The sequence below is a fragment of the Trichosurus vulpecula genome, chromosome 4 (assembly GCF_011100635.1).
Source record: "Trichosurus vulpecula isolate mTriVul1 chromosome 4, mTriVul1.pri, whole genome shotgun sequence".
Taxonomy (NCBI): domain Eukaryota; kingdom Metazoa; phylum Chordata; class Mammalia; order Diprotodontia; family Phalangeridae; genus Trichosurus; species Trichosurus vulpecula.
Genome location: NC_050576.1, coordinates 186,856,145 through 186,877,725, shown reverse-complemented (window position 1 = coordinate 186,877,725; position 21,581 = coordinate 186,856,145). Strand labels below are relative to the sequence as shown.

The 21,581-nt window shown below is 38.2% G+C and overlaps 1 protein-coding gene across 1 annotated transcript in view; it reads left to right on the top strand.

Annotated features, from left to right (window-relative positions):
* The window catches only part of SOCS7 (suppressor of cytokine signaling 7), a 40,271-nt gene extending 18,993 nt beyond the window's left edge, over nucleotides 1-21,278 (top strand). The window contains exons 8-10 of the mRNA XM_036756464.1: nucleotides 14,530-14,665; nucleotides 15,155-15,315; nucleotides 18,067-21,278. Coding sequence (XP_036612359.1) covers nucleotides 14,530-14,665; nucleotides 15,155-15,275 — 257 coding nt within the window. The 3' untranslated portion in view covers nucleotides 15,276-15,315; nucleotides 18,067-21,278. The remainder of the gene's footprint in view (nucleotides 1-14,529; nucleotides 14,666-15,154; nucleotides 15,316-18,066) is intronic.
* Nucleotides 21,279-21,581: the final 303 nt, after the last annotated feature.

Sequence of the window (21,581 nt, the reverse complement as noted above, 5' to 3'; positions counted from 1 at the left end):
CTATTCGCTTCATTTTACATTAGTTCAGATAAATCTTTCCAAGTTTTTTTGAAGCCCTCCTGCTTGTCCTTTCTTATACCATAATAGTATTCCATCACAATCATATACTGCAGATTGTTCAGCCATTTCCCAGTTGATGGGTATCCTCTCAATTTTCACTTTTTTCAGGCTGTTGTAGCAACCATTCTCGCTGACACGTCAGAGGGCAAATCCTTTGCCGTTGTATATTCACGTCTTAGCAAATTGAGGATGTCTCTGGTCATCTGAGAAAATGAATGAGATGAATGAGAAAATTGATCCCAGTTTTCTTGTCCAGACATTTGATACTTGGTGGTGGTCATTTATCCCCCATCTTAGTCATCTGGGCACTTATATGAGAATTTAGTAATATACAGCCAGCTCTGTAGGATTAATCTGTGCCAAAATAGAAAAGCTAGCAGGTTCTTGTTTAGCAAAGCAATTGTGAATGTCAGGAAAGTCGGTTTTAATTAGAGCCTGTTAAAAAATTAAAACAAAACAAACCGCTATAATTTCTGCCCAGTCTCCTTCTAAGCCCACACCAAAAAATAGATATTATTTGTAACTTGCCACCCCTACGAGCAGTGACAGTACACAGATTTCCCTTCAGTTGAGGGATCTCAGCAGTTCCCATCTTTGCCTCCTTGTCTACTTTTCCTGCCCCCTAAATTGGGAGCTGACAGCATAATCCTACCTAAGAAGGAAAAGAAGTAATTTGGTGGTGGGGGTAGGGGGGGCGGGGAGCATAGAGCTTTAATACATTAGCTAGAATAATGGGAAAATCCTGCAGAATTCAAAATTCGTTTTAAAATGAAGGTTTTGTGATTCACTTTGGGACCATTTGCAGCATGTGAGTTAGGTTGGCATGGAGAGAATACCAAAAATTGAGGAGTGCTGTAAAACCTCAGGTAGAATATTAGTTGTAGGATTGAAACAGTTTATTGAAGTATTTGAAATCCTGATAATTTAAATAAGACGTGATGGATTGCAAATTAGCTGTATTCTCACTTCCTTTCGTGTTGTCAATACGGTTGAATCTCTCATGTTTGGTAAGAGGAGAAACTTGGAGCAGTTAGGACTCTGACTTCCCTATTGGAGTTGTCCCTCTTAGCATCTCTATACAGAAAGATGTGATCTACTTTGAAAGGGTTTTAACTAAGATTCTCAAAACCAGAGGTGGAGAACCTATGGCTTTGAGGCTACATGTGGCCCTCTCAGGCCCTCTCATATCCTTTTATTAAGGGGATTTGTTCTGTGAAGTTTGGATTCAGTCAAAGGATCGAACTTGAGGACCTAGAGAGCCACATGTGGCCTCCAGGCCATAGGTTCCCCACCCCTGCTCAAAACTATACTGAGGTTTTGAGGAAGTGTTGATGACAATTAAATAAGGAAATGGAATCCAGTCCAAAAAGGAGATTTTTGAGAGGATAACCCAAAGATGGTTGTGTTGTACTAGGTAGGCACAAGAAAGGATAATTTTCTAGGAATGACCGAGTATGTTTGCTACATGTGAGACATCTTACAATTACCATTAGAAACAGATTGGGGAAGGTTATGAAGGTTTCTTATAGAAGCCACCTCCCACAGAGTTAAATTTCACTGGGGTAAAGAGGGCAAAGCCTACTTCCTTCCTAGCCATTGCTTCCAGCTCATTTTTGCTTGTTACTGTAATGTGGGCAGTATGTGAGTTCAGCTTAGTACAAATTCATTTCCATTACTGGAAACACTACTTAGAGTGCATGTCTTGCCAACTCTTGTCATAACATTTATTTTAGTTACCCGGTAGACAGTAGGATTAAATGGGTTTTTTTGGTAAGTGTGAGAGGACCAATGGACAGCTGACTTCTAACTAAAAACTTGGCTGATTTTTATAGGGTATAGGCCTTTGTTTTGAGAATTACATACCAAGATGCTGGAGCTCTGAAATAAGGCCACTTAGAGTTAACTGTATAATAACATCCTGATTGTGAGGAATGTATGAAAGTATGTAAGTCAAGGACAGAGGTCTCTGGACCATGGGGAATGGTTAGGCATTGCAAGAAGAATGGCGTTCAGTTGCCCAATCTTCTCTTCTCTAATGTTGCTTTCTTGTGGAGGTAGGGGAAAAGGGAGAAGAGAATGGGGCAGAAGGAAAAGAAGTAGGGAAGAGCAAGTATCGATTACAGCGTGTCAGCTACGGATATCCTGTCTTGGATTTCTGTATATGTTTAATCTCTAAAATTTGACACTGTTCTATGGCAGCAACAATCCAGATAGGTGGATTTATTTTGGGCAGAACTGTCTATTTCATGAAACTAAATGGTCAGATCAGCATTGGAGTTATCTTGGTTTAAATTGCTGTTTAGGAACCCAAGGGCAGAAAGTAACAAAATAGGCAGAGTAGATAAGCTCATTAAAATTCAAGTAGGTATAAAAATTCAGATAGTTGCGTGCTCCTTTTTTTCTGTAGGATATTGATTTGGACAAAGTCATTTAATCTAACTTCTCACTTAACAGATGAGCAAACTCTTAGACACAAATGTTGGAACCTGCCCAAGGTTATACTGGCACTAAGTAGCTGAGTCTAGATTTGAACCCAGATCTTCGAACTCCAAGTTTAGCACTTTGTACACTGTGCCAAGCTACCTTCCAGTACTGGGTATGTTATGTATTATTTAGGGAACAGGTACAGAAATTAATTAACTTATCAAAGATATTGTAGAATTTGGAAGCATTGCATTATTTTCCTTTTCTCTCTAGGTATATGTGCCTCTCCCTCCTCTCTTCCCTCTACGTTTTTACTGTTAATGAAATTTAATTAATTTAACTTCAAATATTTAAATTTTTAATTTAAATAAAATTTTAAGTATTTAAAATTAAAATTTAAATATTTAAACTTTAAAATATCAATTTAATTAAACTTTAAATGTTTTTATACATATAGGATCTTTTCCTGTTTCTTTAACTGGAAAGACTAATAACTCCTACCTCCCAGAGTTGTGAGACGAAATGAAATAATATTTACAAAGCACTTAGCATAGTGCCTGGCACATAGTAGGTCCTGTATAAATGCTAGCTATTCTTATTATTGTTATTAACAACCTAGCACTGATACAACTAGGTCTATGGCACACACTATTTTAGTAACTTCTTGTGTATAATTCCAAATTGCTTTCCAGAATGGTTGTACCCATTCATAGATCCAGCAACAGTGCATCACTATGTCTTGTTTTCCTGCTTATCATTTTCCTTTCCTTGTCATCTTTGCCAATCTGGTGAGGTGGAATCTCAGAACTGCTTTAATTTTCACTTCTAATTCGTAGTGATTTTTGCAGCATTTTTTCATAATAGCTATAGATAGCCTGGATTTCTTGCTTTGAAAATTGCTTGTTCACATACTTATCCCATTTATCAGTTGGGGAATTGCTTTTATAAATTTGTGTCAGTTCCTTGTATGTCAGAGAAATGAGACCTTTATCAGAAAAACTTGCTGCAAAAATTTTTCCCCAGTTGTTTTCCTTTAATCTTTTTTAAAAATCATTATTCATTTATTTAATATTTTTAGTTTTCAGCATTAATTTTCACGAGAGTTTGAATTACAGATTTTCTCCCCATTTCTACCCTCCCACCCACTCCAAGATGGCATATATTCTGTTTGCCCCATTCCCCTGTCAACCCTCCCTTCTGTCACCCCACCCCACTTCCCCCCAACCCCTTTTCCCTTACTTTCTTTGTAGGGCAAGATAGATGTTTATGCCCCATTGCCTGTATATCATATTTCCTAGTTGCTTGCAAAAACTTTTTGTTTTTGAACATCCGCTTTTAAAACTTTGAGTTCCAAATTCTCTCCCCTCTTCCCTCCCCACCCACCCTCCCTAAGAAGGCAAACAATTCAACATAGGCCACACGTGTATCATTATGCAAAGCCCTTCCACAATACTCATGTTGTGAAAGACTAACTGTATTTTGCTCCTTCCTATCCTATCCTCCTTTATCCAGTTTTTTCCCTTCACCCTGTCCCTTTTCAAAAATGTTTGCTTTTGATTACATCCTCCCCCTATCTGCCCTCCCTTCTATCATCCCCCTTTTTTATCTCCTTCCTCCTTCTTTCCTGTAGGGTAAGATACCCAATTGAGTGTGTATGTTATTCCCTCCTCAGGTCAAATCCAATGAGAGCAAGATTCACTCATTCCCCCTCACCTGCCCCCTCTTCCCTCCCAACAGAACTACTTTTTTTTTTTGCCACTTTTATGCGAGATAATTTACCCCATTCTGTCTCTCCCTGTCTCCCTCTCTCAATATATTCCTCTCTCATCCCTTAATTTGATTTTATTTTTTTTAGATCTCATTCCTTCATATTCAACTCACCCTGTGCCCTCTGTATATATATATATATATATGTATGTATATATGTATATATGTATATGTATATGTATATGTATATGTATATGTTTATATGTATATTCCCTTCAGCTACCCTAATACTGAGGCCTCATGAATTATACACATCATCTTTCCATGTAGGAATGTAAACAAAACAGTTCAACTTCAGTAAGTCCCTTATGATTTTTCTTTCTTGATTACCTTTTCATGCTTCTCTTGATTCTTATGTTTGAAAGTCAGATTTTCTATTCAGCTCTGGTCTTTTCACTGAGAAAGCTTGAAAGTCCTCTGTTTTAGTGAAAGCCCATATTTTGCCTTGGAGCATGGTACTCAGTTTTGCTGAGTAGGTGATTCTTGGTTTTAATCCTAGCTCCATTGACCTCCAGAATTTCATATTCCAAGCCCTTCAGTCCCTTAATGTAGAAGCTGCTAGATCTTGGATTATCCTGATTGTGTTTCCACAATACCCAAATTGTTTCTTTCTGGCTGCTTGCAGTATTTTCTCCTTGATCTGGGAGATCTGGAGTTTGGCAACAATATTCCTAGGAGTTTTCTTTTTGGGATCTTTTTCAGGAGGCGATCAGTGAATTCTTTCAATTTCTATTTTACCCTCTGGCTCTAGAATGTCAGGGCAGTTCTCCTTGATAGTTTCTTGAAAGATGATATCTAGGCTCTTTTTTTGATCATGGCTTTCAGGTAGTCCAATGATTTTTAAATTATCTCTCCTGGATCTATTTTCCAGGTCAGTTGTTTTTCCAATGAGATATTTCACATTGTCTTCCATTTTTTCATTCCTTTGGTTCTGTTTTATAATATCTTGACTTCTCACAAAGTCACTAGCTTCCACTTGCTCTAATCTAATATTTAAGGTAGTATTTTCTTCAGTGGTTTTTTGGACCTCCTTTTTCATTTGGCTAATTCTGCCTTTCAAGGCATTCTTCTCCTCCTTGGCTTTTTGGAGCCTCTTTTGCCATTTGAGTTAATCTATTTTTTAAGGTGTTATTTTCTTCAGTATTTTTTGGGGTCTTCTTTAGCAAGTCATTGACTTGCTGTTTTTCATGATTTTCTCACATCACTCTCGTTTCTCCTCCCAATTTTTCCTCTACTAATCTTACTTGCTTTTCCAAATCCTTTTTGAGCTCTTCCATGGCCTGAGACCAGTTCATGTTTTTCTTGGAGGCTTTTGATGTAGGCTCTTTGACTTTGTTGACTTCTTCTGGCTGTATGTTTTGGTCTTCTTTGTTATCAAAGAAAGATTCCAAAGTCTGAGTCTGAATCTGAGACCGTTTTCGCTGCCTGGCCATGTTCCCAGTCGACTACTTGACCCTTGAGTTTTTCATCGGGGTATGACTGCACGTAGAGAGTACTTTGTCCCAAGTTTGAGGGGTTGCGCTGTTGTTTTCAGAGCTATTTCTACACAGCAAACTCTGCCACAGCAGTGCACCTCCTCCCCCAAGAACTGCCAACCCAGACTGGACTCAGATCTTCAGCAGGCTCTGCAGTCCAGCTCTGATCTGCCACTTAATTCCTCCCACCATGTGGGCCTGGGGCCAGAAGCAACTGCATCTGTAGTTCCATCTTCAGAGCTGTACCACCTCCACTGCCCCTGAGGTGGTGGCCGAACCTCCAACTCCTTTTAGTCTATCCCAGAAGCTTTTCCCACTAATCTTCTCTGTTGTCTTTGGTGTTTGTGGGTTGAGAAGTCTGGTAACTGCCACAGCTCACTGATTCAGGACGCTAGGGCCTGTTCTGCTTGGCATCTGGTCTGGTTGGTCTGGGTGCAGCCCATGCTGGGCTCTGCTCCGCTCAGCTCTGTGATAGACCTTACCCAGCGACCATCCAGGTTGTCCTGGGCTGGAGCCCTGCTTCCCTCACTATTCCGTGGGTTCTGCAGCTCTAGAATTTGTCCAGAGTCATTTTTATAGGTTTTTGGAGGGACCTGGGGGGGAGCTCATGCATGTCCCTGCTTTCCAGCCACCATCTTGGCTCTGCCCCCGACCCTCGTTTTCCTTTAATCTTAACTTTATTAGATTTGTTTATGCAAAACCTTTTCGATTTCATGTAATCAGAATTGTCTATTTTATTCTCTGTGCCTTGTTTGGTCATGAACTTTTCTTCTCTCCATACATCTGATGGGTAATTTTTTCCACATTTCTCTAATTTATTTATAATGTGACCTTTTATGTCTAGGTCATGTATCCATTTGGCACTTTTCTTGGAATAAGGTATGAGGTGTTGGTCTAAATCTGTTTTCTTCTATATTGCTATCCACTTTTCCCAGCAGTTTTTAATCCAATAGTGTGTCCTTATCCTAGCTGGAGTCTTTGTATTTATAGAATACCAAAGTACTAGATACATTTCCTCTGTATGTTGTATAGCTAATCTGTTGTATTTTTTTAATCAATACTAAATTTATTACTTTTGTAGTATAGTGTGAGATATACAACTGCTAGTCTTCTTTGTTCTCACTTATTTTTGTCCCGTGAGATTCTTGACCTTTTTTACTTCTACATGAATTTCATTATTATTTTTTCTAGTTATATAAAGTAACCCTTTGATAATTTGGAATGGCATTAAATATATTCTTTTAATTAATAGTGTCATTTTTATTATATTGTTTCATCCTACCCATGAGCAATTAATATTTTTCCAATTATTTAGGTCTTTATTTCTGTGAACAGTGCTTTGTTGTTGTTGTTGTATTTATATTATTCTTATGTATCTTGTAGGTAGACTCCCAGAAGGGTTTGGGTTTTTTTGTCTGTTTGTTTTTGGTTTAGAAAATTGATTTTAATGAAAAGCACAACTAGTTTGGAGGAGAAATGACGGAGTTTCTGAGTACAAATGATTGATTTGTGGGTATTCCACAAGAGCAATAACAGCTAACGTTTATGTAACACGTTAAGGTTGAATAAGCACTTTATGTATGTTGTGTGGTTTATGCATGTTATGGAAAGTTGACTAGTGGCAGCTAGGTAGCACCATACTGCACGGAGCTCTGGTCCTAGAGTGAGTAAGACCTGAGTTAAAATTCAACCTCACTCACTGCTGTTTAGCCCCGGACAAGTCACTTAACCTCTGGTTGCTTCAGTTTCCTGATCTGTAAAATGAAAAGAAAAATGAAATATACCTGCCAGACTTGTTTCAAAGAACAAGTGTGATAATATGGGTAAAATATTTATCACAGTGCCCGGTAACACAGGATAGGCACTGAATAAATGCTTGTTTCATTCCTTCCTTGTCTTGTTTTATCTTCGTCATCATTGTGGTCATCATCATCATCATCATAACTAGTATTTTGTGCTGCATTAATATTTTCAAAGTGCTTTTTACCTTCCTAGAAGTATTTTAATACATACTGTAATAATGTATTTCTCTTTCTTTATCTTCCTGCTGGGTTTTATTGACATTATATAGAAATGTTGAAGATATGTACGAATTTATTTTATATTCTGCAAGTTCGCTGAGGTTACTGTTTCAGTAATTTTTAAGTTGACTCTTTGGAGTTCCTTAAGTACAGCGTCCTATCCCCTGCAAAGTGATAATTGCGCTTCTTCTTTACCTATGCTTATTCTCTCACTTTCTTTTTCTTGTCTTATTGTTATAGCCAGCATTAATAATATTATGTCAAATAGGTGTTGTGACAATGAATATCTTTGTTTCATATCTACTTTTATTGGAAAGAATTGTTGTTTATCTCAGTTGAATATAAATGGTTGCTCTTGGATTTCGATATATACTATTTATCATTTTAAGTTAAGGTCCATTTAGTTCTGTGTTTTCTAGTGTCATTAGAAATGGGTATTGGATTTTGTCAAGATTTTTGTGCATCTGTTATTATAATCATTGTCTTTGTTAATTTAGTTATTAATATGGTTGTTGATAGTTCTTCTAATATGAAATCAGTCCTACGTTCTGTTATAAATCCAACCTGGTCATGGTGTATAATCTTTGTAATATGCTGTTTTAGCCTCCTGCTAATATTTAAATGCTTTGCATCTATGTTTGTTCGAGATATTGGTCTTTGGTTTTTGTTTTTTGTTTTTTTTTCTGCTTTGACTCTCCCAGGTTTATGAATTGAAATCATATATACACCAGAAAAGGAATTTGGTAGGATCCCCTCTTTCTATTTTTTGCAAACAGTTTGTGTAATTAGGATTGTTTTTTAAAATATCTCATAGAATTCCATGAATCCATCTGGTCCTGTATTTCTTTTTCCTTTAGAAGTTCATTTATGGCTTATTCAAATTATTCCTTTGAAACTGGGTTATTTAAATTCCCTAATTCTTGTTATGTTAATATGGATATTTTATATTTTTATACACACTTTTGTCAGTTTTACTGGATTATAGAGTCAGGGAAAATCGTTTCTAATTCCCTTTATTTTTAATTCATCATGAATTCTCATTTTCCATTTTTGTTGTAGATAACTTGGTTTTCCTTTTTCTTTTTGATCAAATTAGCTAATAGTTTTATAGTCTTCCCCTTCCCTGCCAAAAAGTTCTTTATTTTATTAATTCAATGTTTTGTTTTGTTTTTTCAGTTTCATTATCCTCTTTGATTTTTTTAGGCTATTTTGGCATTTAATTAGTTTCAGAATTTTGTTGGTTTTCTAGTATTTTTAGTTTCATTTCTAATTTATTGATCTGTTCTTTCTCTTTTTTATTAATAAAAGTGTCTACAGATATAAACTTTTCCCTGAGGACTACTTTGATTGCTTCTTTCTAGAATTGGCATTAAATCATTACTGTCATTATCTTTAACAAAATTATTTATTGTTTCTGTGATGTGTTCTTTGATCTACCAGTTCTTTAGGATTAAGTTAAAATGTTGCTATTTGATTTTTAATATTTTTTAAGATAGCCCTTGAACATCATTTTTATTGCATTGTGGTCAATAAAATGTGTATAGTATTCAGCTTTTCTGCATTTGTTTTTGAGATTTTTATGTCCCAAGATATGAACGCTTTTTGTAAATGTGTTATGAATAGCTGAGAAATATGTGTATGCCTTTCTTTTTCCATTCGGCAATTGCCAGAGGTCTATCATACCTAATTTTTAAATACTGGAAGTACTAAAATTTAAGACCAAAGTGCATCCATTGGTGCAGTGCATTTTTTTTTAATCTAAAAGGCAAAGAAAATACAGATGGTAGCATGAAAATTATTTCAGAGTAAAATTAGAACATCTCCTTGCCATTATTTATATTTAAAATGCATTTTCATAGGTAGAAGAAAAATATCAATTCTATTTCCTTGTAATCACTCATTTAGGAATCATATTTTGAATACTTTTTTGTAACTCATTTACTGTAACCAGGTTTTTTTTTCTTTTGGCAAATAATATATCAACTCCTGTTCTGGTACTTTTTAGTGTCACATATGCATTGTGTTTTGGCAGTAGGAGCCTCCATGTCTTTGACCATTGTTGCTGTAATTTCTGATTTGCCATTTGAACAATCTTCCAGGGGGTGACCAGTGGATTCTTTCAGTTTCTACTTTGCCCCGGATTCTAAGATATCTGAGCAGTTTTCTTTTATGATTTCTTGAAATATGATGTCTAGACTTTTTTTGTGTTCATAGATTTCAGGTACTCTAGCGATCCTTAAGTTATTTCTCTTCAATCTGTTTTCCAGATAGATAGGTTGTTTTTGCTATGAGATTTTTTATATTTTCTTCTTCAGTATTTTGACTCTGTTTTATTATTTCTTGATGTCTCATAGAGTCATTTGCTTTTATTTGGTCAATTTTAATTTTCAAGATGTTATTTTCTTTGGTAAGGTTTTGTATGGTCTTTTTCAGGCTATTCACTTTTTAGATCTTCTCTATCACTTCTTTTCCCATTTATTCCTTTACTACTATAATTTGATTTTTAAAATAATTTTTTAGCTCTTTTAAAATTCTTTCTTTAACTCTTAGGAATTCTTGTTGGACTTGTGTCCATGCTGCATTTTTCTTTGAGGCTTTGTTTGTAAAATATTTTTGAGTCATTCTCTTTTGGATTTATGTCTTGAACTTCTCTGTTGCCATAATAAACATTCACAGTGGGATTCTTTTTCTGTTTGCTCATTCTTCCAGCCTACTTTTTGACTTTGGATTTTATGTTAATGTTGGCCTTTGCACTTTTGGTGGGGGGGTGGGAGTGGCATGTGGCCTGGCCTGAATGTCTATCTTCTTATATCCTGCTGCTTTCACACCTCAGGCTGAGACCATTGAACTTTTCTAATTCATCTAATACCATAGAGTAGTTAGCATTGCCCGTGACTTGTTGACCCTCAGCATGTATACATTTCTGAATGTTTCTAAGCATTGGCTTACTAAGTAAAATTTGAAAAGAAGAAATGGGACTTTATAATATGACATGGGTTATTGAATATAAAGTAGGACCAAATCAATGTATAATATTTAGCTGTTGCAAGTGTCTACACATGGCTTGAGAAACAACAGCTCATTGTCAGAAAGAACCATTTTTATCTTTCAGGCATTGTGGCCCTTCATCTCTTTTGTCGTTAACTTAGGTCCACATTGTTTATTAACATTTATTTTATCATCTGTAGAAGGAGCTTTGTTGATAGGTGTAATCATTGCTGGAATCAAACGAGGAATTCTCTTTCTCTGCTATAGAGGGCCAGCTCTGAGAAAGTCCATTCTGGGATATAGATACAGGCCAGGTTTTCCCTGAGGCCTGTTCTTGCCCTTGGGCTGATAACTCGGCATGTGGGCTCTCCAAACCCCGCCTTGGCACACATGTGCTGCTCAGAATAAAGGCTCTCCAAGCCTCCAAGGTACACACATGCTCTCTCCAAGGCTCCCACAGCACCACATGCTAAACACCACCTGTGGGTTATTGACACAATATTGTTTACAGCACAAGGAAGTCTTGCAAAGGGGAACTAAGCACGAGGAAGTCATGCATTGTAACAAATGCCTCCCATGGGGACTTGTTGATTCTGCTTGCCTGAAAGGTATATAAGCCCTTTCCCTCTGCATAATAAATGGAGCTGTTCTTTACTCTTCCACCTGGCCTATGTTTTCTTTTCACTCTCTGCGGCATTCAGAGGCATTCTGTCATCTCTGGCTGTTTCGGCACCACAGCCGCTGGCAGCACTCTGCCTCACCTGTTTCAGTTGTAGCATTTATGTCATTGAATTCTGAAATTCTGAAGTATCTGAAAGCTCATCCATTGATGAGTGTGATGTGATATTTCTTAATAGTTCTTTTTAAAAATAAGTTTTTGTTGATATCTTCTATTTCTTACACCATTATAATTATTTCAACTATTATTCCCCTTCCCAGAAAATCATCCTATGTAACAAATATTTTTTCAAGAGGAAAAAAATATCTAATCAATACGTTGAAAGTCTAAAACATGTGTGACACCTATGGACCTTCCACCTCCACAAATGGATGGTTTGGAGGGGTCCTCTTATATCTCTACACTTGACTCCTGCTGGATCTTTATATTTCTTAATTGTTCTGAAATCTTTTCATCAGAGAGTCTCTTGGACATTTTATCAATAATGATATAAGCGAAACTCTGTTACTGTGACAACCAAACTATACATTTTGAAAGTCTGAAAATCTCTCCCCAAAATTTTCGAGTTAGTAAAATAGGAAAAACTACATGCAAAGATAAACTTTTATTATACTCTATCAGTTGTTGACAAATTTTTATAAACATTTAACAAATTCTACTGATGTTCCAAAGGGAAAAGATTAATATGGGCAAAGAAATGACCCAGTAGGAATAATTGTAGGATCATGTCTTTAAATAAAATGTTAAGCACATGCATCAACCAGCCAACACATATGGTCCTTATAGGTGAAACTATATATATATTTTTTAACATATAATATGAAAAAGTCTTTGGTTTGCTAAGGAATGTTGGTAACAGATTATAGTTGAGGTATGAAGTAGAAATGTCTTTCTGAGTTTCAAGTGTGCAAAAAAAAATTCTATCAATTGATGAGCCCAGTTCTATTAATAAGCATTTATTTTTTTTCCCTCTTCCCACTGGAAAAAAAAGAAAAACAAAACACTTGTAACAAATAGGCATGGTCACACAAAACAAATTTACAAGTTGGCCATATCAAAAACTTTTATATTTCTGTAACTTGAGTTCATCACTATCAGGATGTGGGTAGCATGTGTCATCTTGGGTCCTCTGGAATCATGGTTGATCATTGCATTGATAATAGTCCTTCTGAGTGTTTCATCTCTATAATTTTGTTGTTATGTAAATTTTGCTCCTCATTCTGCTCACCTCACTCCGTATCAGTTCATATAAGTCTTCTCAGGTTTCTCTGAAGTCGTTGCTTTTGTCATTTCTTACAGTACAATATTATTCCATTGTATTCATTTACCAGATTTTGTTTAACTCTTCTGCAGTTGATGGCTACATCCTTAGTTTCCAGTTTTTTGGCAAAGAACTGCTTCTTTTTCTCTTTTTTCTTTGGCTTAATAGTGATACTGGTGGTCAGAGGGTATGCACGGTTTAGTGATTTTGGGAGGGGCTTAGTTCTAAATTGTTTTCCAGAATTCCTGGACCAATTCACAGCTTCAGCAGCATTGTTTTAGTGTACATATTTCCTGTAACCCCTCTTATCATTTGTCATTTTCCTTTTTTTTTCCCCCAAGTTGGACAATCTGATATTTATAGGGTGTTCCTAAAGTCTGGACATATAGGCAAAAATGCATATTTTCAAGAAATGAAATGAATGAAATTTCCAACAACATTTTATTTTATTTTATTGGAATATTAACAAATAACATCTTCAATATGATTTCCATCTTTTGTGATGCATAGGTTGATGCGCTTTGCAAGATTCATGTGAACTTGATGCAGTAACTCCACATTGCTGTCAATTTTAGCCCATTCACTCTTTATGCGTTCAATCAAGTGTGTTGCATCTGTGATTTTCCTTGAGTACACCTCCTTTACCATAGAAAAAGAAGCCAGGGGGGCTAAAGTCTGTTAATATTCCAAATATTTCAAAATATGCATTTTTGCCTGTGTGTCTAGACTTTAGGGACACCCTGTACAAGGTAGAGTTTCAATTTTTTAAATTTACATTTCTCTAATTGCTAGTAATCTAGATTACATATGGTTGTCTTATAGCTTGGATTTCTTTCTTTGAAAATTTGTGCAAAAACTTCAATTTTATGTGATCAAAATTGTCTATTTTGTCTCCTGTGATCCTATCCCATGTTTAGTCAAAAACTCTTCCCAATGCATAACTAGTTCCTTCCCTTCAGGTTTTGATCTAAGTTACTTATTTATTCCCCTTTTAGTTTTTTTCCTTCAGAGTTATTATTTTGTTATAATTTAATTTTTTTATATTCACTTTTTCCAGCCTTTCTTACAGTCTTTTAGGCCAAACCATTTTTTCCCCTCTGAGGCTTTCTATGTTCTTCTTGTAGAATTATTATTTTTTTTTTATATCTGAGTTTACTTGGCATTAAAAAATCTTAGCCCATAGTATTTCTTCATCGTGTTGAGTGTTTTCATCTCTCTTCGTTCCTCTAAGCTCAGAATTTAACAAGAGGAAAAGATTGCTTTTAAGGATATTATAAAGCTCCATTAGTAAATCCAGTTTTCTTCTCATCCTACGACCCCCCCAAATCCATCTTTTTTTTTATTTTTAAATGGTGTTCACATAGTATAGTAATCATAGTGACAATTCAAATAAAATGAAGTGTTCCTAAAAGGAGTCACTTATATTAAAATCCTCATACTTACCTTCCCAGATATGTGGGGTACCGGAAGAAAGGTTCCAAAGAATTCTTGTCAATAAATCAGGCAAAGGATTAAACTAAATGGGGGGAGGGGAATGCACATCTTATTCTTAAAAGCTCCACACACTAAGTGGGGGATTAAATGGTATGTGGTTTTCTCCTGTTAAGTAAAGCTTGAAAATATTGAGAAAAGAACCTGATAGGGCCATGTGCTTTTTAATTTTGGTCATAGCCACTGCCTCTTTCCCAGCTAGTATTTGAACATTTTTCTGAGCTCTAGAGATGGAAAGGACAATTGAGGTTATCAAGGCTAAGCCTCTCAATTTACATATGAGAAAACTAAAGCCCAGAGAGATTAAATCATTTTCTTGCTCAGATCACCCAGCTACTAAATGTCTTGTTTTTGTTCCTAAAGGACTCCCACCAACTCCTGTCCAGCTCCTCTATCCTGTGTCCAGATTCAGCAACGTCAAATCTCTCCAGCATCTTTGCCGCTTTCGGATCCGACAGCTTGTCCGGATTGATCACATCCCAGATCTTCCTTTGCCGAAGTATGTTGGCATTTGGATTTGAGGGACTTGGGGCCAGAAGGGGAATATGGGAAAAGATAAATATATTTCCTGATAAAGTCTATTGGCTAAAATTCCAGAGATGGAGGTTGGCATAAAATGTTCTCAGTTATCACCTTTTCCAGGTTTGTTTCTTCCTCACACTAACTCTAGGGCTGTAACATGCATCCAGATGAGAAGGATGTATGTGTATACCTAGTAATCTCCATGGAAAGTGGGGTTGGGCAAGGGTGGGGAAGAACATGGTAGAAGTAATATTGGAACCTCCTCAAGGATAAAGCCAGACAAAGAGCCATAGATGAAAAGATGGAAAGGGATCTGTATGAATGGCAGTTGAGAATGATCTCCCTTGTCATCATACAGAGACAGAGGAGAGGAAAGGGGGGGAAAATAGAGCTTTATTTTTCTTTAAAATTTTTATTATATTATATATCTTTTATTATAATTGCTCCTGCCAATTCTGTGTTCTAGGCCTCTGATCTCTTATATCAGAAAGTTCTACTACTATGATCCTCAAGAAGAAGTATACCTGTCCTTGAAGGAAGCGCAGCTCATTTCAAAACAGAAGCTGGAGGTGGAGCCCTCCACGTAGCGAGGGGCCCCCATGACAGTTGTGTTGCTGTCAGGGTAAGGTATGTGCCCCCTGCCTACTCAGCATTGTTCTTCTCAATGATTTAAGAGGCATGAATTGAGCACCTTCTCTGTCTACTGAGCCCTGTATTAAGTGCCTTCTTTCCTTCAAGGAGCTTATAGTCTAGCATAGAGAGGGTCATAGGTTTCAAGCTAGAGCAGACTTTAGAGGCCACCAAGTCTAATTTTACATATGAGGAAAGGAGCTCAGAGAAATCAAGCAGTTTGCACAGGGTTGCACAGGTAGTAAGTGGCAGAGCCAGGTTTTGAACATAGGCCTGTGACTCCAAATCCGCTGTTCTTTCCACTTCTGCCTTGGTTCCTTAAGACATAAGACATGAATATGAAACACTTAAAAGAATATTTATAGAGAAAGGTAAAGATATCTGTAAATGTGGTGCTGGATACTAAGTGGGTAACTTTTCCCACCTTTCTTGAAAGATGTCCACCCTGAATTTATTCACCCTCATGTGAATAGTCAGCTGTGGTGGAGAATAATTTTTGGTTTCTCTCATATACCACAATTGCATAGAAACCAAAGAAAATCTCTCATCACCAGCAAATTAAGGTTCTCTAGGCCTACGTTTTTAATTAAATAGCAACCATAGCCAGAACCCAAAACATAGGGAGGGCAACTATTTCATCTCTTTCTAGAGTTCTATTTGGGCCATGGAGGGGGGGCGGGGTGCAAAAAGTATTGGAGTCAGTTGATGAACCAGAAAATTTGCATAAGGAATTTATTTTCCCTTTGACCTGCTAATTTTTCTTCCTATAAAGCCCCTTGGCATCATCTATTTATGTAGAAGAATTCTGAATCTTTCTTAATAAAGGATGTTAAAGGATGGAGGAAGAGAGGGAAAAGTTGCTGGAGTTCTAGGGTTTTTGATTTTTTTTAGAACTGGTAGTATTGACTACATGTTAGATCTCATGTCCCATGGATTATATTTGTCAGTAATCTGTAGCTCCTGCCCTTCCTACTGAAGCTGGTAGGTGGTTTTTCAGGTGCTAATTGTCTGGACTCTCCCCTCCAAAAGCCAAAACAAAACACTATCAATACAAGTATCTTTTTTTAAGATGAAAAGGGAGCTTTTACTTTTGATTCTTCATTCCCGCTGTCATTCTATAATAAAGGGAGAATAATTTCACATATAAATATATTTGCCCATATTATTCACACAACACACTTTTTAGTGGGTCTGTGCTTTCTTTTAGCTAAGGCTATTCATGAATCTCTCTGTGCCCTTTGTTCTCGCTCTAGGTATTCTAAGTTGCTGTCTAGTGAATTGAGTTATGTAAACCAATAAGAACAGGAATATTTTGGCAAGATTTAGGTGAATTGCAACTGGAAATACATCTAGAGGCCACCTAGTCCAGATCTTTAATTTTATAAATGTGGAAGCTAAGGCCTAAAGAATAGAAGTAAGACAAGTTCTGTCTTTTATGCACCAATTTTGGTGTTGTTTCCACGATACTAGTGGAACACTGATGCATAGGTCTGTCTTAATGCAACTTTTATAGAAATCTAAAGGGTGTAGTAACCAATGGGATTTCTCTGCATGGTAATTTTAGGATGTGTGTACAATAAGGGCTGGAAGTGTATACAATGTCTCACAGTGCTTCTGAATAGCAGTTAAGAGGTACTGGCATCTCCCTTATTTCCTAGTTTGCCAACACCATCCCAAATGATGAGACTTGGACAGATCTGTCCTACTAGAATCACTGCATTAGGCTGTGGGTGCCACACACAAAAAAGGTGCTTCTCAAGGACATCAACATCTCTGTGCCTGTCCTTTAAGAGGAGAAAATTTACCCCCAACAACCCCTAGGCCTGCCCCCCCCCCCAACTATCTTATTAGTCAGAGTAAGATTAATTTTCTTAAGACTCTGCAGCTAACCCAGTACAGTTGGATAGTAATAGATTCACGAAACTCTCACTTGTGGCTCCAAGAAGCTGTAGCAAGGCTAAACCATGAAGGAGGCTGAAGTAGGTGCTATGGAGCACTTAGAACTTGGTCAGGCACTTCAGATGCCAAAGTTCTATCCACTGCATCTGGGGCCATTTCCAGTCATCTGGATTTTTGTTCTGCAGCTGAGCTTACTCGAGAGAGTGAGGCTGATGATTCTGTGCCTCACTTAAATCATTCATGTCACCCCATAGTACCATTGGTCCTCTTCGAAAGTGAGGGACAAATAGTGACCACAACAACAGCCCTATGTGGTTCCCTTTGTACGTATGTTGCCTTAGGAGTCTCAAATGGTTATGGTACTTGTTAGACTGCAACTTGAGTCTCAACTGAGAAAGCCCTTCTGAAATCAGGACCAGTACAAAGTTAGAACAACCAGATCAGCAGCTCCTTTCTTGACCATTTGGTAACTTTCCTAAATAGCTGACAGCCTGTAGGAGCCCTAGAATTTCCAGCCAGGCACACAAGGTGTTAGTGCAGTAGTCATGGATTCTTTTGGCCCCAAGGCACTATCCATAGCTGTGCATTGCCTGCGAGGGCCATTTGTGAGCCTGTGGGGAAAAATAGAAAGCTATGAGACCTTCAGGGAAGGTGTTAAGGGAGACAGAGAAAAGGATAGGGAGTCATAGGATGCCACAGGATGTCTGCCCTTGCTGCATAACTTAGGATAGTTTTTGTTGGAACCATTGGTACCCATCTCTTTTTACTGTTTAACAATATCCATTCTACTTCAGGAATGTTAGGCCTTTGCCCTTGCTGATTTTGTTTTTTCTTTGTTTTCCACCTAAGGTATTTTGGTGGCCAAGCTCCAGTTGCAAAAGAACCAAATGAAGCTGCATGGTTGATAAGGAAAGTGAAGAGCAAATGGGAAGGAGGAACAGTTAGGACTTTCTGTACAAAATGTTTGATTCCCATAGAAGGCACAGAAGAAGCACACAACAACAAAGTTCTTGAGGTGGGAATGCCAGCTGCCAGCTCTGAGTCCCTCACTGGGATCATACAACTGGATCAGTTTCTCGGAAAGGTGGAGAAAGTCTCAGTACTGTTTCTTTTTCAGAAGTTTTATTTTTGATATTTCCATTTTCACTATGGAAAACAGTCTTAAGAGCAGCTGGGGATTGTGCCCATTGAATTTGAGGTGGGAAAGAGCTGCCCCAATCAACGAAAAGAGAGGGCTTACAAACAGACCCTTTAACATTAGCTATGGTGCTCTGCAGTGGAGAAAACATGTCATAAGTAACAGGAGCCTGAGGGAGGATGTAATGAGGAATTTGGAGTTCACTAATTAAGAGCTTTTTGTATAAAGTATAGGCTCCTTGGAGGAGCTGACGAAAAGGGCAGACAATATGGAACAAAACATTGTGGGAAGGAAACTGACAAATGGGTATTCTTCACAATGTATTTGAAGTCTTTTCACACCCATCTGAGGTTTGAGATCTTGAAATCACATGCCTCTGACATTTAGAAGCTTTTAAAATTTGCTCTACGTATTTCCCAAAATCCATGACCTCAGGGTACTTTTGTTCTTCCTTCTAAACTAGGAAGAAATAAAAAACCATTTTAGTTCTCCCTTCTCTCCTATAGCAGCACATTTTACTCTGGACATGGTACATCCCATTGCTTCCACAAAGGAAATAGTATTTTTATTGTTGCTTGAATGGTTCAAAGCCCTAACTGTGGTTTCAGATTCTTCATGTCAGACCATCTCCATAATTTAGGATTTCCCTCCTAATCCATCAACCAGTTAGATGGAATGAGGATAGAGGTGAGGGACAAAACCATTACCCCTTTTCTAGAGATGCTGTCTCCAGAGTGCAGGGTCCTTAGAACTGATCAGCAGAGTGTTAAAGCTCTTCCCGTCAAAGCATACCGTTTAGCTTCTGGACCAGGGAGGTAGCAAGGAACCAAATAGTGGCTTTATTTCCAAACATACTGGGGGGATGGAGAGTACCATGGATCACTGCCCTTCTTTTGATGAAAAATCCAATCCACTGCTGATTTGGAAGCTTTTCTGTCCTATGGCATTGACCCATAAGTCTTCCTGTTGAGAGGGGAAATGCAGGGAGGCTTTTTGGAAGGTTAAAACTTTGTCCCAAAGGTGACAGTTACCTGACTCTGAATGATAAGCTTTTGAGACTGTTGTCATGTGGAGTTGACTGAGTTGAGATTTGGTATTAAGATGTAAACTTATAAAATATTCTGATCTAAGAAGGACTGCAGTATATAGAAGACTGTTAATACTCTGCAATAGGTGCTCCGTGAAACTGTCTCCACAGTTCCCGTGTTTATCTCTACTTCATCTTAGTGTTAACAAACTAAGATTATGGTTTCCTGAAAGTTTGGAGTGAGGCTCTCAGTGTGTCTCAGTAATTTGTAGAAATACCTCATCCAGAAGCATTGACTACTGAAGGCTGAGATGGTGGCTCCTTCTATCACATGTCCCTCATCCCAAATGGCTGGTCTCCCAAACTATAAATCTCCAAAAGGATGTAAAGACACCTGGGAAGTCTGTTCACGAAATCTGCTTTGCAGCATTAACATAGCCCACCACTCATATCACAAGGAACATTTTCCTTCTGTGGCTCTTAAAGCAATGCTTTCAGTGAAGAAATAGGCTTAGCACCTGTGAACTGTGATCCTGAAGAGGAAAGTTTAGGGTCCCTTGTGGTCATCAGAAGACAGATGTTCAATCCCTATTTTCTTTGGCTATTTCTAATGAAAGATGGAACTTCTGCTATTTCCAGGTACTATGGGAATTCAAAAAGAGTCTGGAATCTGATTCCTGCTGCAAGCTTAGATAAGAATTTGGGGAGATACTTTGTAAATGCAAAACCTTTAGAATATAGTGTGACAATGTAGAATCAACTGCCAAATTGTAGTACAGATGTGTGGTAGGAGTTGAGAGGTCCCTGTGAGCTTCATAGATGTGAAACTTGACAGTCTTGAAGGCCTAGTGGGATTGAAATAGGCAGAAAGGTACAGAGCAGCATGAGTAGGTGCACAGAGGTGGAAATGATTGTGACATGTTAGGAAGCACAGAGCCCGAAGCCATACTAGCTATATACATCAGCTTTGAGTTTTTCCTCCTTTTCAGCTCATTGGTTTATAGTAGAGACCTCCAGGATCCATCAGCAGATCTGAACCCTGAGAGAGGATCTGTAAGAGGCAGACTGCTGAGTGGAGTCTTGAGGAACTACTTCCCCTTTCCTGGCAGCCTCACAGGACCCTCTGGAGGCTGCCAGCTCCTAACTGTTGTTCCACAGGAACAGCTGAGGAAGGAATGTGTAACATTGCCCTTTTCTCTGAAGGCATTTGAGTTTCCATGGTATTATTTGAATTCTCAAATCTTCAATCAGACTGGCCTGAAAAATTGACAGTTCTCCCCACTTGTCTTCCTTCTCCTTGGTTGCAGGGGCAACTGCCCCTGCTGGCAACCTCTTGCTGGATGCTCATCCCACAGCAGGAGATGGTAGAACAGAAAAAGGCAGGAAGGGACTTGGCTATCCTCAGGAAGTTAGTCAGGAAATGGCAGAGAAGCAGAGAATGGTGGACTAGGATTGCCTGAGGTGACCCTGAAAAATCAGGCCTGAGAGGTTGGAAGTAGAACTGGGAGAGAGGCTGAGCAGCTATGCCAGTAATACATGCCCTTCATGCTCTCTTCCAGATATCTTCTGATCAGACTGACCTACCTACCTCTTCCTCATTCACATTAAACTCAATGAAAATGGCAAGTTACTCATGAACTCATCCCCCCCACTCCCATTTTCTTTTTAAGTCACAGAAACTGGAAAAGACAGAGGATCCATCACTTCCTAAAGGGTTGGCTTAGGCAAGTGATGTCAATTGCACCCTTGGGCTGCTTGCAAAGTGGACTCCCTGAATTAATCCTCTTGTCTGTTATCTACTGTAACCTTCCTTGGGACAGGAATAGACTTAGACTTGTGTGAGCTAGTGACAACTACTGCTATAACTTGCTATTACTTGAAATTCGTATGCTGCGATGGGGGTGGGGAGGGTGGGACTTGTGGGGAGACATACATCTATGGGTGAGGACAGATGGCTTTGAGGCTCCTGATCAATAATGTTTGCCTTGGCCTGGGGCCCTAGCCCTGTGCCTAGATATAATGACTGGAACCCTCTGGAGCCTGAGCTGCCTCAGGGAAGGGACTTGGAAGGGGGTGGGGCCAACTCCATTCTATTTCTAGTAGCGCTGCTTATATAAACCCCTTCTCCTTATTAAGATTGGGAACAGTGTGGAGGTGACAAGAACTTCCAACCCACTCTGCTCCCAAGGAGAGTTGGGG